The following is a 19274-nucleotide window of genomic DNA, read 5'->3' as shown; positions in this document are numbered from 1 at the left end:
TAGAAGAGCCAAGTTAAAAGAAAAGATAGAAAAATATGGATAAAAGATAGGAAGGCAGTAAAATTTTTAGTAGTAATGCTACCTTTTTAGAAAAAATAGCTTCTACTTACTTTGTAGGGCCAAAAATAAGGCAAAATAAAGTAGATTGGAAAAATAAATGATATAGACATCTTTAAGAAGAAGTTAAGAGTAAATTCTAGTAAAAATTACTTAAGAAAAACTAGATGTTGATACCTGGAGAGGGTTGGTTATGAACCAGGGTCGAAATCAGATCCTAAGGCACAAAACTGAGTCTCGATGACGATTCTAGGATTCTTTGGCAGATCGGAGAGTGGGATTTGATAGAAGATTGGATAAGGTTTCTACAGATGTTACGTTTGGGCGATTTGGATTTGTATTGACTTTTAAGAGCTTTACAAAGTCAAGGTTTGTTTTGGATGACTTGGATTTTGTGAAATAAAATAGGGTTTACATTTTGGGTGATTTCAAGAGTTTTGTTACAGATCTATAGGTAAAATTTTGTGAGTTTATGGTTATAGTTGTGTTCAATATGTCTTGTAAATTTGAGCTCGATCTAACGGTTGAATTGAAGGATATTGAGGTTTAAGAGGGTCAAGTTCTCAAAAAGTAGAATTTTAGGTCTAGTAAGGGTTTTTAAGATTTCTTAAAATCTACTTCTTGGATTGGAGTGAAACTTATGTAAAAGTATGTTAGACTTATTTTCCTATATGCATAAGAATTTTGAAATCAATCGAATGGTGCAAAAGAGAGATATTGGCTCTGGAAGATTGGCATCAAGATTGGAGAAGGAGGCCGGCCAATACCTAAGCACATTTTTGAAGTTATCATCAATTTGGAAATTTCGATCCTTTTTAAAATTTTTGTGATTGTTTTCAACTTAGTTCTTAAGAAGTGTGCAAAATTTGAGTTAAGATCAATGGTTTATTCATTAGTTATTGAGGTTTAAATCTGTTATAGGAATTACTAGGATTTGGTTTAGGATTTGATTAGGATTTGGTTAGGATTTGGTTTAGGGTTTAGGATTTGGATTAGGGTTTGATTTAGGGTTTAGGATTTTGATTAGGGTTTGATTTAGGATTTAGGATTTGGATTAGGATTTGGTTTAGGATTTGGTTTAGGGTTTAGGATTTGGTTAAGATTTGATTTAGGATTTAGAGTTTGATTAGGGTTTTATTTAAGGTTTAGGATTTAGTTTAGGATTTAGGATTTGGTTTAGGATTTATTTGGAGTTTGGTTTAAGGTTTGTTTAGGATTTAGGGTTTGGTTTAGGATTTAGGATTTTATTAGGGTTTAAAATTTAGTTAGTTTTGGCCTAAAGTTTGAATGAAGTCCAATAGGATTTTAACTAGAATTAAATTAAGATTGAATTGAGATGTATTTGAGTGATATTTGTGATCCTTCTAATATTTTTTTAAGAATTCTTATTATTTTTTGAAATTTCTTTGAGGTTTTTTTGAATTTGATTATGCTTGTTTAACATTATTATGGTCTAATTAGAGTATTTTTAGTATTTTATTAGAATTAGGATTTTGTTATTACAATTTTTATTCTTCTTTTGACAGCTAGGTACCTAGAGCATTCTCAAGCAAGACTTTACGTATTACGACAATGGTACGGATAGAGGATATTTGATTATTAGTATAAAGAGGTATTATAAGTTGGCATATTAGAGTTGTTTAAGATTTTTGTAATATTTGAGATCTACCAATTGGAATAAGGTGAATTTTGACATGGTAAGTCGAGGACTTAAAGGCAGAATTACATACAAAGTTTGAATGAGAATTAATGGTCAGAGAAGGAAAAATTGTAAATTAAAGTTCGTCATCAACCTTCTAGGTGGCAGTCAAAGGACTTTAGCGTGGATTTATGATGTTCTTGCAATTTGTAAGTTGGATTGGATTGAACTTCTTGAGCATTTAGAAGACTTATAAAGACACTAGTGGTAGAAGTCTCACAACAATCGGATAGTCAGATTGAGAATTACAACTTGCCAAGGCTCGTTGTCTAAGGTTAGGACTTAAAAAAAAAAAATAAAATAAAAATAAAATAAAATAAAATAGAAATAAAAATAATAAATAATACAAGAATCTATGCTTATAATATCTAGAACCTATTAAAAATAGTGTTCTAAGTACTTTGTATTGGGATTATGCTTTTATATTGAAATCCAAAATAGTTTGTGTTTAGATTGTTGAAACCCACTAGACTACTTGGATACTTACAAAATATCATTTTATCTTCCACAACTAGACGCCTGGTGCTTTCTTAAGCTAGATAGCATGTAATACAACAACGGACCTTATTGTAGCTAGATAAATTCGTTTTCTGACATGCTTTCTTCTTTGATCGCCGTACTCTCCATTTTATGGTTGCGTTGCTTCTTTGAACAATGTCGAGCAGTGTGTTTAGGTTCTTAACAATATAAGCACAATCCTTTCTGATAACGACAAGTCTTTTTTTGCTCAGCAAGAGGTTTGAAACATACTCCATCAATTTACATATCCTCTACTTTCGAACATATGTGTTGAAGAGATGTTGGTGTTGCTATTGAATTATAGTAACATTGAGGTCCACTTGTACGGTTCTCAGATTGGAATTCAAAAAGATGATTGTCGCACTTCACAGCAAAGTCAATTGCTTGACTCAATGTTTGAGGATCAAGTAAGTTGAGCATTAACTTTTTTACCTCATATTGTAATCCATAGAGAAATTGGCTAATAAGTGCAACATTATCCTACTTGATATCAATTGCAAGTTATCGAAATTAAGAAGCATACAACATTACTTATCGATTGCCTTGTCATAAAATAAGGATCTTGTTGGTTGCAACACGAATTGCATCATGTTCTCCATACATAGATCAAAATTATGCCAAAAAAGCCTCTAGATTATCCAATATTGGATCTTGTCATTGAAAAAAAGATGAAAACCATGATAATGCTGAACCTAAAAGAAGCGTACCAATGAATCTAACCTGCAATCCTGGAGTTCGATAGCTTTGGAGTTGAAGTTCAATCACAAGTTGAACTTGATTGATAAATTTCTCTAAACTTTGATTTGGTGCGATCAAACTTCTCGGGTAAGATAATTCTTGGTTCTCTAATATTGGAAGGGCGTTCCACTAGAGGAGAAGGGACATGATTTGGTGCAGATGTTGAAGCAGCTTCAATCATTTTTATATCTTCACTTCCTACCAATCTTGTTGTTCCTTGTATTGGTAAATTGAGTTGATGCATCGCAAACATTAACTCCCTCAATTGCTCTTGCATTTGTGCCCTTGCACTCTTCATTTTAACAAGTTCTGTCATGATAACACTTAAAAAAGAAAAGATGTCTAATATTACTCAAGACAAATAAAAGAGAGGACTTGAGAACAAAGAAAATACTAAAGACAATATCAGTTTAGAAGAGGGTAATCCGCAACTTCTAATATATTTATGTCTTATCAAGAAAAATGGATAATCCACTCTTAATCAAGATTAGACAAAGCTTTGATATTGTAAGTGTAGTCTTGTCAATGTGTCAAAGATAAGAACATGATAAAAATAAATAAACAAGTGAGACTTCTCTCAAAGAAAGATGACAAAATAGAAATAACCTCATATTTATATTAAGAAAGAAATTGGAATGGCTATTGCCAAAAGCCAAGAAAAATAGAGACCCTTGAAACTAGAGTAGAAGCAAGAAAGGAGTTGACAAGAGTGAAGAAGGCTTCACTCTTGTCTCTATATATACTATCTTAATATGGGTTATGTGGCGATGTTCTATAGGACCTCCAATATGTCTTGACTTTGTAAGACACATGCATTGACTTACAAGGTAAGTTTTTCTATGTGTGGGCCACATAGTTAGTTTGGACTTCAAGCTAACAACATGTGTGGCACATGGCCAACTTGTTGATTACGTTTCTAATTCAAAAAGTCAATTAAAGACACCTATAAATTCAAAGAAATGTCTATGAAGCTTCTAGAAAGTTTTCATATCAAATACTATAGAATTAACTTACTTTTATCTACTTTTATCTACTTTTATTTACTTCTATCTATTTATACATGTAATTACTGGCTTATATGTGTATGGTCGTGACACATATTTGATTGAATTTGCTTGATAAAGATTGAATTAATTATCAATATTGATTTTATTGCTCAAAGATGAAAATGCTCTGGCTTTAAGAAAATCATTCTTTGTTAATCAAAAGTTACATCTCCTTTTGGTGTAAAATAAAAATGTTCAAAAAAGATGTCTGATAAATTTTGATATTTTTTGATTCAATAAGAGATCTTGAAATAAAATCTTGATAAAGACATGCTCCAACAAGGGTGGCAAGGATTCAAAACATGTATGGACATGAAGTACTCAAGATTCTTATAATTTGTATACACTGTGATTGTACTAAAAGTACCCTCTAGATAATGAGGCTATTTTTGAAATGAATCTATAATTATAAAAAGTTCTTTGTTCTAGATCTCATAATTAATCTTGGCTACTCAAAGTTTTTTGGAATAAAAATCTACCAAGTAGAGATTGTCATTTGTTTCCATGTGTAACAAAAAAACACCCATGGCAAAGTTTGATGCATTTATTTCCATAAAAAATGCCTTCAAAAAGTCCATGCAATACAAAATTGGTACAAAAATAATTGTTGTCTTTAAAGATTCAAAATATGTTCCAACTTCTTTACTCTACTCAAGTTTGTCTTTACATATCAAATGTATAAGAGGAGCTACAACTTGAAAAAATTCTTAATGAAGACGCAATACTAATTGACAAATCTGAAAAAATATTACATATTTTTTTATTTTTTTTGAGATCTTTCAATTTATGATAGTTTGGACCTTATAGGATCCATTATAAGACCATCGTTTAAAATAATATATCCTAAGAAATCAACTTGAGTAGTATAAAAAACAAACTTTTCTATCTTGGCATATAATCTTGTATCTTTTAGTTTTTTAACATACAACAAATATAAAATTTATGTTCTTTTATATTCTTAAAGTAGATCAAGATGTTGTCTAACTAATGAAAAATTAAAATTGTTAAAAAACTCACAAAAGACATCATTTATTAGATGCTGAAAAGTAATTGGCATATTCATGAGTCGAAAAGGCATGAAATTATATTTAAAATGTCCATATTTGGTTCAAAATGCACTTTTTTATTTGTCTTTTTTTTATTTTTTTATTTTTTTTAATGTATACCAGATTTTGTGATCTTTGTAGATCTATTTTCATAAAAATCTTTTCTTAATTTAAATAATCAAAAAGTCCTAAAATCAAGAATAGAGAGTACCTTTTCTTGATGGTAATCTTATTGAATCCTTGATAGTTTATACACATCCGTAAAAATTTGTCTTTTTTCTTTATGAATAAGATAAAAGCCTTAATTAAAAATTTAGAATGGTGTATAAAGTTTTTAGCTAAATTTTCATTAATGAATTCCTTGAGTAAAGCCAATTTTTTGTGTGATAGGCTATAGATTGGTCTAAATGGTGGTTGAGGTCCTTTTTGAAGATCAATGGAACAATCATAAAGATGATGCTTTTGAAGAATATTTATATATTTTTTTTCAAAAACGTCTTAAGAATCTTGATATTGCCTTGAAATATTAGTTGAAATCTTTTTTCTATCAACAATAGGTGTGGCATATATAACAAAAATTGACCCTTCTTTTACAACATGCATGAAAGCTATCACATCTATTAATAATGGTTTAGATATATCAATCTTATGGATTTCTACTTGTCTAGAAAAATCTTAGATTATATTATAGAAAAATCAAGATTGCAAGAAATCTAGTTTGTCTAAAGATTGTACCTTTCTAACTATGTTAATTCTAAAATAATTGAGATAAAAAAGAGATATAATTAGATTAAATATTATTAAATTTTTATAATCAGTAGTTGCTATTTCTACACAAATAATTTCATGTGTAATATCTCTAAATGACAATAAACAACCATCTATTTCATATTTGATTTTCTTAACTAAGGATATATCTTCTTTTTTGATGAAGTCTTTGTCCAAAAAATAGGCTAAGGCTCCTGAATTTAAGAAGGTTAAGACTTTGTAAGTTTTTGGTCCTAAAAATACTTCTGTTGTAAAACAAGCTAAAGGATTTGGAGAGAGAATAGGACCTTTACTAAGAATTATGTAAGATTTCAGCCACATGGTCCCTATTGTAATTAGAGAAACTCATTTTCTATCACATTATTTTTTTTGATAATTATACTCATTATTTTGTGATTGCATTGTTCTTTAGATAATATTGATCAATGTGCTTGGATTTTCTATAATACATGTATAAACCTTCTTAGCGACCACAAGTCTATTCTTGCTTAGTAAGAAATTTGATGAATAAGTTTTTAAAACTTAAGAGCTACCATCATTACTTGACTTGTTGCTTTTTGACTAAATCTTTATTCTTGACCCCTTTCTAATAATTGATTGTTGCATGCAATTGCTTGAGCAATAAATTATTTCAAAGATTTTGTTTTTGGCATTATTAATAACAAATCTTTGATGTTGTTCTTTAATTCATATCAAAATTGATTGATCAAGACTTTGTCATTCCAATCTACGTTGCAAGTAAGGTTTTGGAATTCAATAGCTCATATGATGGCTTATCGTGATCTATATTGTAAAGATAAGATTTTGATCTCTACTACTCTTTTTCAATCACTTTTTTCAAATGTGGCCGTAAACACTTTTAGGAATGAATTCAAATTATAAAGGAGTCATAAATTCTTTTCTATCAAAGGTACAAACGAAGATAAAATATTTTAAGATAGAAGTGCACCTATAAACTCAAGTTGAGTAAATCCATCAAGGTATTGGAAGGAATGCAACCTTAGATAGAGCTTGATTTAATGCAAAAATCTTCAAAATTTTGATCTTATTCCATCAAACTTCTTGAGAATACTAATCTTCATTCTCATTTTACTTATAAAAGAAAAATTTCTTAAATTTGGTTGTGAGGTTGATTTACTTACCTCCTTCAATTGCACAACTTTATAACATAGATTTTAAACTTCTTCCATAGGCATAGGATTAATGTTTCTTTGGTTAGTGCTGGTGATGCATGAAATTTCTACCTTAAGATTATTGACAAGTTTGTGAAGATTTGAAATAGTTGCAAATCTATTCTCACTTCTACCAAGTGAAGTATCCAAATTTTTTTCTTCCATTTTAAATAACTTAATAAATCTACAGGTTAAATTAGAAGAAGTTAATCCAAAATTTTTAATGTCAAAATAAGAATAATCTACTCTCTTCAAAGAAAAAAAAATAAATATTAGAAAATTTAATAGTTTGTTTAAAGATGGACAATCTACAAGCTTTAAAATATAACAATAAAAGTGAAATAATCTACTTACTTTTAAAACAAGTCAAGAACAATGAGTTAGTATTCTTGTCAAATTATCAAGTACATGAATCTCAAAAAAAGAAATCCTCAATATACTCTTATGTCACTCAAAAGAACTAAAAAATCACTTCAAGATGATATAGTATTAAACTAAAATACCTATTATTAAAGACAAGAAGTCTAAAAAGTCTTAAAATAAGACTAAAGATCAAAAAAATATTGACAAGAGTGAAGAAGGCTTCACTCTTACTTCTATATATACTCTTAATTAAGAACTATGTGGAAATATCCTATAGGATCTTCAAAACATGAAGACTTTGCAAGACACATCATTAGAGTAGAGAGAGTTGCCTCAAGAAAGCATTAGGCTTTTTGCTATCATTAATAGTTCAATCAAGAATTTAGATAAGAAAATATCAATTTTATATATAAAATTATCTCTATGGAGATAATTACATCAATACATAAGTCCTAAGTATCAAAGAATATCTAAAATATGATAAAAATATTCAAAATCCTTATGTATCCTGAAGATGAATTATCCTTAAACTTCAATAATTCATGTCTCATAATCAGACCATCCAAAAAAAATAAGATTTTACATGAAGTATAAATATACTTTAAACAACTACCAAAAAAAATTTGAACAAATCATTACAGATCTTGAGATATTGCCAAAATCCTAACAATAGCTTCAAATCCTTACTTACATACATCTGTGAGTAATTTTCTTTATATTCCACAAAATAAGTACTTAAATTATATAATATTTTGAAATATAGCTTTTTAATCTAAAAACTCACATCTTTGAAAATTTTGAGCCAAAAATTCGTCCAAAAACTCAAGATATGGCTTCAATCATTACTATCAATAAAATAATTTACTTCCTATCTTTGAATTACATATATTGTCTTCAATGCTTTATAATTTCTTCATACAAAATCTAAATATAATAATTCTTTTACAAAATATGTAGATTTTGAAATCATTTTTATGTCTGCATCTCTTGATCTCTAAAAGCTATTGTACAACTTCTTGTATCTTCAATAAGGCAATAATATGTCTTAAAAGACATCTTAATTTCAAATCGCTATAACTTCTTCAACCTAACTCCAAACCCTTTAAATTTTTCATACAAATTGTACTCCAAATTCTAAACCTTATAGTGTTTGCTTCTAATTTTCAAATGCTTCCTTTTAAAGTTGCCAAAATCCTTGTTATGATCGCAAGCAACTTCTTGAAAGCCTTTTAGGCATGGCTTTTGACCATTAAGGATGAAGACCTTCACCCCTTGCCTTCATCTGCCCATATCTTACTTTCATCCCTCCAAATAAGCATTTTAGTAGTTTGGATCTTCATCTTTGAGTTTCTATCTTCTCTAAAACTTTATACTAAATATCTAAATCTTATAGAATTTAAATACTATTACCAAAATAAGTAAATTTCAAAATAAATTTTTTTACATCAACTATTTTTAAATTAACCTATTAACCATTCTAATACACATTAAGACTTATAACCATATTATATGTTTTAATTAATTTTTACATACTATAAGTAATTTTAGTACAACAATGTATCTTCACTTGTAAGGTAAGTTTGTTATATGTATACCACATATTTATCTTGTTTTACAAGCTATTAACATGTGGTGAACTTGTTGATCAAGTTTCTAGCCTAACAATCAACTATAAATATATATATAAAGTCAAAAGAGTGTCTATGAAGCTTTTAAAAAGTTTTTTTAAAATATATTATAAAATAAATCTATTTTTATCTACTTCTATTTAATTATATAGATAATTATTAGAATAAATATGTATATCTATGATAATATTGAATACAATTATTTAATCTTAAAATAAGAATATTTAATTATAATTTTTAGTATTGAATTTTTTTGCGATTATCATATATTGAACAAAATGATTTTTTTGGTAGATAAATAAACTTTAAATATATTATAATCAAATCATAATAAAATAAAATATTAGCAAGATAGATATTTATTAAAGATAATAATTTAATAAATAAAATTAAAAAAATGAGATTTGTCTTAAAAATAGACGATATAAAGAAAATAAAAAATATATAAATATTCAAGAAGGAATAAGAATGACTATTGCCAAAGATAAAAAAAAATATAGATTCTTCAAATTAGATTAGAAGTAAGAAAAAAATTGATAAGAATATAGAAGGTGTCATTCTTGTCTCTATATATATTATTTTAATTAAAAAATTATTTAGTAATGTTCTATATGTCATTTGATATATGTCTATCATATAAGATACTTATATAACTTGCAAGAAAATTTTCTAAGATGTACACCACATCAATAATTTGTACAAAAAATGGTCAACTTATAAATTAAGTAGTTAATATATATGCACAATGGATAACTTATAAAGCAAGTAGTCAATATGTATAAATAGTGGCCAATTTGTAAAATAAGTAGTGAATATATAAGAATAATAGCCAACTTGTAAAGCAAGTAGTCAACATATGCAACATGTAGCTAATTCATAAAACAAGTAATCAACATATATAATATGTAGCTAACTTGTTAGCTAAGTTTTTATTCTATTAATCACTTATAAATACTTATAAAATCAAATACATGTCTATGAAGCTTCTCTATAAGATATTATTAAGTTTACTTATTTTTAATTCTTTTTATTCAAGTAAATATTAATATTAAAAAATATATATATATATATATATATATATTCATAAAAATATTATTTTTTATAAAATTTTATTATATAATATAATATAAATTAAAAAAATAATATAAATAAGTCAATCACCTCTCATGAATATCTACAAACATATATATATTTAAGATATAGATAATAATTTTTTAAAATATTTATTTATTCTATATTATGGTAGCACTTATATAATATAAATATATTGCCTAATTTTTGAATATTTAATAATTAATTAATATCTTACTAAAAATAAAAAATAATAGTTATTTTATTCTTATAGCTAAGATACTATATTATTTCAAATTGATAGTATATTATAACCTTGCCTTATATGTAAAGATATATTATATGTTTTAATAGCTTATTATTCAAGTTCTTATGGTAGATACTTCTTTGGTTGATTAATAATTCAAAAATTCCTTTAAATAAACTAATTTTTGCCTACAATATATGCTAATTTAAATTATTTTTTTAAATGATATAATGCTTGTTTATAATATAGATGTAGTTTTTTAAATCTTATGATGTCTTTAAATTTCTCACTTCTACTTATTTTATTTGAAAATTGAGGTATAGAATATATTCAACTTATTTATTATGCATCTTCATATAAAATATAATTTATCATTGTAGCTATAAAATATTTTTCCAAGTAGACAAAAGTAAATGAAGTCAAAATGAAAAATGCTAAGCAAACCACCATATTTTTGTTTAAGAATATCATAGCTTATTTTGATATTCCAAAAATTCTTTTAAGTAAAAATAGTAGTTATCTTTTCAATGAAACTATTAAATAAACCATTACATGATTTATTATTATTAATAAAAATACTATTTCTTATTATCCTCAAATAAAAGATCTTATAGAAAGGATGTACTAAAATTTAGTTTGGATAATAAAAGAATTATGATTGATTTTAAGCGTGATTAGAATCTTAAGCTTATTTCTATTCTTTGGGCTTATCAAACTCCTTACAAAGTTTTTACATGGGCTATACTTTTTTATGTGTTATATAGAATAGAAATTATTATATTAATAGAATTTGAAGTCCTATCTTTATACATTGTCTTTGAAAAAAGATTACTTACTTTTCAACCTTTAGAAGAATAATTAAAGCATTCAAAAAAACTAAATAAAACTCAAAGAACTTCAATCTAATATATGGAAACTATTTAAAAGAGAAGAATAGAAATATTTGACAAAAAAAATTTAAAAATATCTTTTTACTCTATAGATGTGGGTGATGGTTAAAGAGACTAGAAAATTAGAATTTTTAGACAACTTTAATATTCTTTGGACATGACCATATATTATCAAAAAAGTCTTTGTTAAAAATTTAGTTAAATTCAATATATTAGATAGAAGAGATTTTTATATTCAAACTTAAAGAAGTCATTGTAAAAAATATATAATAAACCTTGGTTACAATAGTAATGTACTTGATTATTTTTATAGTGATTTTAAGCCAAAGTTATATTTTTTCTAAATTTAGTATATTATGAAGCTAAGGTTAAGGCAGAGGCAACAAACATTGTTAAGTATTTTTTTTTATATCATGGTTGTTAGATATTATTTTCTTTATATTACATGACATATTATTAAAAGCCTAAATATCTAATCCACTTCTAAAAAAAATCTTATAAGCTTTTTAAAGGACATATTATCTTTTCAATATGTTTTTTATGCACTTCCATTTTTTCTTATTTATTTTAATCTATTTAAGTAATATAGATATTTTTTATATCTTATTTTATACTATATTTAAAGAACCATGCTTTCAAAAAAAGATTTTTTTTATCAAGTAAGGCTTTTGATACACAATCTTTTAAAGTGGAATTTTAGATATAAGGTGCCTATAAGATGTATCCAATAGAAATTCCAAATGACAATATAATATATGCTACATAGAAAAAAAAATGCATTCTACCTCATTTTTCTTGTTGTAGAGTATTTGGATTTATTTTTCTAAGTATATTGGTAATTTAAGGAGGTTTCTTAATTTCAACTAATCAATTTTTTAAAAAATTAAGACCTTTCACTTTATTATCCAAGTGTGAAGTACATCTCAAAAAATTGGTTTTTAGAAAAAGTTTAAAAGCTAAGTCAAAAAATGGTTCAAAAAAAATTAAAGAACTAAAAATCAAGTTTTTTTTTTGTATTTCTTATAATTATTTAAATTAAGATATGAATTAAGACTTGTAATAAAACAATGATTTGGTCTATTTTAAAATCTATGCTTACTTTGTATTATATTTGAAAGATATGGCTGCCACAAAGAAGAATTTTTCATACCAAACAATGGACCTTAATAAGGCTCTTGAACAATGGCCTTTTAAAATGGGCTTTTGAGGATAAAGTATCTATTAGAATTTGCTTCTATTTATATTTGTATCATTTTAAAATTAAGATATGTTATAAAGAGTAGCTTAAATATTATAATAAAATCGAAAATTAAAATTATAAAATTTTAAAAATTATTATATATATATATATATATATATATACATATCTTCATATTTTCTTTACTAATACTTGAATTACATAAGATTATAGCATAAGTTTTGGATTTGGATTCTTATGGCATAAGTCTACAATTGAAGACTTGTTAGTGCAAACATAGTAATAATTTGGCTACTACCAAAGTCTACTGAACTTAGAAAAACTTCTCTTGTCATGTCACATTATGAAATTGATAGGCTATTATAAATATATTTTCTATAATAACTCATGATAAATCTAAATAATTAATTAATATGGAGATGTCAATTAAATACATAGTATCTAATAGAAGATACACATACACATTGATACAAACATTTTTTTTTATTTTATTTAAATAAAATCTTTTACGCCAATCTTATTACAAGCCAGTAAAAAATAATTTGTTTCAAAATATCATCTTCATACATATATATATATATATATATATATATAGAAATAAAACTAAAGTTACAAATAGTCATAATTTAACGTGTATGCATGTGTAAATACATACTCATTTGAAATTTACTTACTTTAAATAGTCATATAAGAGCATGCAAAAGACAATAAAAAATTATAAGAAATAATAAAAAAATAAAAATCATGTCATTTGAATTGTAAAACATTTAAGATAAAACTCGAAAAACATCAACAACTTCATTACAAAGCATGAAGAAATTGTGAACCCCCAGTCACTGTGTACTATTTTTTTTTCCCATTTTCTTTTAAGTACATGGCAGTGTGAATGCATCAGCGTTGTGTTCAGCATTCTAATTCCCTTCCAAGTTATCAGGGTAAAGTATTCCTCGTTATCGCCACAGGCAACAAACGAATAATCATTCGTTCCCGATCAACGAAACTCTTCCGTATTCGTCGACGGAGAGGCTCAGCCGGAACAATTCTTGTCAGTTAGGATGAATGATAGATATCATCAACCCTGGTCATCCATCCTCGTCTTCGGGAAAGAGCCAGCCCCACCTCGATTGTGTTGATGCTGTTTGTCCGTGCGTGCGTGCGTTCGTGGGTGGTCTCGTCGCGGCATTGCGAACTGGGAATTCCTGATAGCGATGGTGTGCATTTCGTTTTGCAACCGGTGCAGTAGGATTATTGCGGTGTCCAGCAGGTGGTTTGAAAGTTTGGCTGGATCGAGAGCTGCCGCTGGGAGGATTTCGTACTCGGTTATTCGCGTGTCTCGCATTTCTGCGTGGAGCTCTAAATCTGGTTAGTGTTTTGCTTTACTTGCTGGTAGTATCTCGCCTTTATCTATGTTGGCTCTGGTTCTAATGAAGGATTATTTTATTTATTTAGTTATTTCTGAATTTTTTTTCAATTGTTTTCAATTGTTTTCAATTTTTTTCAATTTTTTTCTTTGACGTCTTTGATTATAAGTGTCGGAATTGAAGTTTTGTGGTTTGAAATTGGGTGGAGACGTAGGAAGAGAAGTCATTCACTCGTAAACGTGTCGAAGTAGGATTAACTTGGTCCATTTCATGGCTTTGCAATTAGTACTGCTGATTTTTTTGCAAGTAGCTACGTTTTCCCGAGTTCTGGCTAGGAATTAGCCTTGGTGGATTGCGTTGATCTGGAATTGCAAGCGTAAACCTAATTCTTTTTTCTTTTTTCTTTTTCTCTTTTCTATTTGTGCGATTCAACTAGCTGGTCATTTGCAAACGAATGCGAGTGGATTTCGACAGGTGCTTAGAATGGATGGAGACACGTCCAAAGACCTCTCGACTGGTGTAGCACTGCCTCCTCCAGATGATGAATTTGTATCTGAGAAGGAACTTGAATCATGGACCAATACTATCCTGCCTGGGCAGTATGACAGTTATGAAGGTGTAATTATAGATCATCGCAGCTTGCCAAGTGATGCTTCCGTCTTCAAGAAGTATTTGATTGCGTCGATTGCACAGTGGAAAAAGGAGGTACCAAGCCTGCATTTATCGTCACTCTGTGTGCTTGGAAAATTAGCTCCTTTGCAGCATTGGATCAGATTAGTAGTTTGGCTGCAATTCATGCGTCTGCTGATAATCGGCGGCAGGTTAGGCTGTGCTTCAATCTACATGCTTTCATTTTCCAAGCTATACATATCACGACCGTTAAAGATGACGAGCATGCCTTTTGTTCAATCAAGTTAGTACCAGCTTAAGTAATTCGAGATAAAGCGATCATATTGTGAGAGAATCAGAAGCCGTAGTCATGCATTCTTAAGAAAATTTAAGAGCTCCTTTATGTTTGTGACAGTATAATTAATGTAAAATATGCCTGAAGCTTGTAAATTTCCCCCTTTTAGTGATAAGAAGACATGTTAGCACGTAAAGGAGATGGCATAGGAGTTGCAATTCAAAATCAGCCCTCCAGAAGCTTAGTGGGATTTAGGTTTTGATATCTCTCATTACTTTGTTTGATCTGTGATTATGGCTTACAATATATTGTGTGCTGCAGTGAGTTTTGGTTGTAACACATTTCTCTTTTTCGAATTTCCGCGTGAGAACTACGTCAGATCACCCAGTCTGCTATAGATGCTTTCTTAGTTAATGCTGTATCGAGGGAGCAAGATAAGGGTGTGTGATTAGTGTATATATGAGAAAATTGTCTCACATTGAATGTCGTTCTTGTGTGACAGAGGAAGCATGGTATTTGGCTCAAATTGCCAATAGAGAACGTCAAATTGGTTGAAGCTGCAGTTGCGGTAGGTCTCTAAGGCATTAATAAGGCTTAAAGGGACAGTATGTCGGTGATTTCATCGATCCCTGTGGTTTTTTCTTATTGAGCATCTTGTCGCATTAATTTGCATGGATAGAAACATAAATTGCAATTCACTAATGAAGTTTTATAAAGTGGTGCAGGCAGGTTTTGGATATCACCATGCGGAACCAGCATATCTGATGCTCACCTTGTGGCTTCCAGATGGACCTTGTACCCTACCACCGAATGCATCGCACCAAGTTGGTGTAGGGGCCTTCGTCCTGAATGACAAAAATGAGGTATCAATTTACTTGATACTGTACAACACATTTGAGGTAGATTAAGAATGGTTGCTTGGAGTGGAGTAGGAGCTTTTCAAAGTGTAGATATCTGATTACCTAAATTTCAGTCTCGCAATGGGCAGATGCAATGTTTTATGATGATGGATGTAGTCTTTGGTGAATAGCAGTTATTCTTAATCCTGTGATATTCACAACAGCCATGTTTCACAGTTTTCCTTAAGTTTTAGAGCAACAATTTCCAGTGATTAGAGATGAAATTGCAAGCAAATGTATACTCATTATCATTCTGCACATGCCGATGGAATTAACCTCTTGGTGATGCAACTGCCTATGGAAAGGAAGTTATCGGGGAAAGTTACCGTGCAAAAACCTCGTGCTAGGTTGATTGAAACTTAAATTGTGTATTGCATTTTTGGACCAGATTCTGGCAGTCCAAGAGAAGAACGGTCCTCTAAAAGGTACCGGAGTTTGGAAGATGCCTACGGGGCTCACCAATCAGGTCTGTTTTTGTTATAGCCATTTGTTTTATAATCTTCGTATTCATCCGACTTAATTCAGTTCAAGCTAATAAGCTCGCATGTATCCATAGTCATACACAAATTAGTACTTCATAAGAAGCGCTAGAGGTGTAGACGACATTTTCTCGTACTTTGGCAGTTGCAAGTTGCATCCATTTTTGTAAATCCGATCCTAGGTTTTTAACAAAAGCCCCTCTTGCACAAGGGCTCCTGTAATAAGGATGAAGGGCTCCTGTAATCAGGTGAAACTTATTATTGAATCCCTTGTGCTAGGGGCCTTTGTTAAGAACATCCGAAAAGCTCATCTAATTAATGGAGATTTATTCATTTATGCAGGGAGAGGATATTTTTGATGGAGCTATCAGAGAAGTGAAAGAAGAAACGGGGGTACGCATACTTTCCACAAAAACTCTTAGTTTGGGTTCTGCAGTCTATTTATACATGTTTTTGTTTAACTGCAACGAGGGCTCGCGAATTGTGCAGCGCTTGCTGCAGGAATGTTATCACAAAGTTGATGTTTACCAGGGGCTGATAAATGTAATCCTACCTCAGTAGTTCTGAGTAAGTTTAGGACAGATGAATCTTACTTCACTCTTAACACACATTATAACACCTTGACGCACTTATGCATGCGTGTTCGAAATTAGGCAGGTGTTTGGGCAGTCTGTCATTCACTCGATTACAGCTTACAAGTAGTGCTAACTCTGAAAAATAGTAGTTCATAGTGGATGCGCGAGGGATGTTAAAGTCCTCCATACCAACTATCAGGAGCTGCTATTGATAGCGATTGTGCTATCAACGTTGTGGTCACCTTCATCGGAAAAAAATGCATTAAGTGGTGGACCTACAACATCCCTGCAGAGTTTGTATAGAGAGTTAAGTGTCTTCCTTGGATATACTTTCAAAGGAGATCTTTCATTGATTTGTGTGTATGGAATGAACAGGTGGACGCACGCTTCGTGGAGGTTGTGGGATTCAGGTAAGTTGAGTGTGTTGCTGGTTCTGTTTCATAGGTCCACTTAATTCAAAACGTACACCTGTTCCAGTACTTTTAATTACACTAGAATCTGAATCTAGATTGTTCTTTCAGGCAAGGTCACCAATGTCAATTTGACAAGTCAGATTTATTCTTTTTATGCATACTCCGTCCAACTTCCACCGAGATTGTAGCTCAGGAATCAGAAATTGCGGCAGCTAAGGTATGTCAGGTTCTTTGGCCTACTATATCAAATAACTCCAACACCACTCGAAAATCGTTCTGAATGAAGTGCCCTTTGCTGAGCTGAAATAAAAAATTATCGGTCATGTTATTTGTCCCTCAGTGGATGCCATTGTCAGAGTTCAAAGCGCAGCCGATCTTCGACACGCGTCCAACGATGAAGAAGATGCTGGAAGTTTGCTTGGCACGCGTTGAGGGCAAATATCAAGGCTTTGCTTACGAGGACATCCATCCGGATAGTCTCAACTCCAACTCATATTTCTACTATAATCAGGTGGACTTCTTCGGCAGCCAACAACAAAGCATATTCAGAGCGAAAGATGGTGAAAGATCATGCCGAAGGGTGGTTACGTAGATTAAACTCCTTGTCTTCGTTATTGAATTCCCTGCAAGCACACACAACTCAAGCAACAGCCACTATCAACATTCTTTCCACCTCTTGGCCAGCATTGGAGGCTCTGGTGAGAAGGTGGGTCCCTTTTGCGAAGAGAATATCCACATGTTCTCTTCATGTTTGAATCTAAAATATGGTTATATTGGGGAAAGTGCTAGCTGTTGTATTGAATAGGAAAAGAAAAAACGTCAAAAAACTTACATATTTTTATTAAACTCTTTAGCAAGCTTGTCGAATGAATAAGTTTTGGAATGTTGTGTCATACTTGTTTCTGAAATTGCCATTATCATCAATTCATTATGTCAACAAATGTGTTATTTTGTTGTCAGCATGTTTTTATATTAGAGAAGTTATTCTATTTAATTGATTTTTTAAAAAAAATATTTTCAAATGTATTTTAAACTTTTTGAAATGCACATAAAAAAGATAAAACCATACATTATGATAATATAATTAAAAATTATTGAATAAAATTTAAGAACTTATACTCATAAAGACATTGTGTATACATTAGAGTTTGTTCTATTATGATGTGTTATTGCAAAAACACTATTAAATAAATTATAAAATTATATATATATATATATATATATATATATGGAATTGTTAAATTGATCCATGCATTTAATAAATCAATTTATCTATAATCATTGGTTGATGATTCAATAATTTTTTCATTGATTTTAGACCAATGTAGACTTGATAATGGAGAATTTTGTGATGATGGTTAGGATAAGTGGATTAATTTAGTAAATACCTAGGTTAATATAACAATTATATATATATATATATATATATATATATATACATGAATGTTAAATTGATCAAGGCTTTTATTAAATTGATTTACTTATCATTATTAATTAGCTTATTTGAATTGATATAATCATGGCTTTTAAACAATGTTGTTCACACAATCATGGAAATATCATTAATAACAATAATTAATAATCAATGGCTATAATAAACGGTCTCTTTTTTTTGTTCCATCTTATTAAGATTATATCTTCTTATATAATCAATCGTCTTCTTTTTCACCTTGCATTGTGGTTTTGCAAGATTTGATATTGTACCTAGTATTTAAGAAGAGAGATGAAACTATCTATTCTAAGATTATTTGTATTTTAAAATAAAAAACATGTCATACATGTCTCCTCTAGAATATGGATCTTTTAAATGATTTAAAGACATTAAAAATATATATAAATAGAATTATATATGCTTAAGGATATGTAGTTTGAAAACAATGATGTAACATGCATTGCATAGATTTTAAATGTAAGAAAGTATAACTTTATAGTCGATGCAACAACTTCATCTATTAACAAAAGATAAGAAGCAAATTGATTGGGTGCTTATTTAAGTTATATGTATATTATTTGCAAGGTAGTACATAGTAGTATTTGCCAATACAAAATGGTCACCATTATCATGGAACTTTAGTATCATTTATAGGTCATTTCATTACTTGGCAACTTCAACAAATAGAGAAAGAGATGACAACCCCAATGCTTCTTGCAAGGATATCACCAATGTAGTGATTGTAGTATGTGAAAGAGATCTTAGAAGT

At 29.3% G+C, this 19274-nt stretch overlaps 1 protein-coding gene across 4 annotated transcripts; it reads left to right on the top strand.

Annotated features, from left to right (window-relative positions):
• The first annotated feature begins 13554 nt into the window (after positions 1-13554).
• LOC112284122 (nudix hydrolase 2) lies at positions 13555-17966 on the top strand. Of its 4 annotated transcripts, none has more exons than XM_024523702.3 (9): positions 13555-13804; positions 14240-14508; positions 15210-15275; positions 15433-15570; positions 15995-16072; positions 16428-16478; positions 17036-17070; positions 17182-17290; positions 17430-17966. In XM_024523702.3, the coding sequence occupies exons 1-9, from the start codon at positions 13651-13653 to the stop codon at positions 17469-17471; spliced, it is 942 nt and encodes a 313-aa protein (XP_024379470.1). In that variant the 5' UTR covers positions 13555-13650; the 3' UTR covers positions 17472-17966. The 4 variants fall into 4 exon arrangements, with proteins under 4 accessions (XP_024379470.1, XP_073390909.1, XP_024379467.1 ...); XM_024523699.3 differs by having other exon boundaries at positions 13556-13804; positions 17414-17966; XM_024523701.2 differs by having other exon boundaries at positions 13575-13804; positions 14278-14508; positions 17414-17966.
• Positions 17967-19274: the final 1308 nt, after the last annotated feature.

Source organism: Physcomitrium patens, chromosome 6, assembly GCF_059467195.1.
Source record: "Physcomitrium patens ecotype Gransden chromosome 6, ASM5946719v1, whole genome shotgun sequence".
Taxonomy (NCBI): domain Eukaryota; kingdom Viridiplantae; phylum Streptophyta; class Bryopsida; order Funariales; family Funariaceae; genus Physcomitrium; species Physcomitrium patens.
Note: the sequence above shows the minus strand (reverse complement) of the source record. Positions and strands in the feature narration are given on the sequence as shown.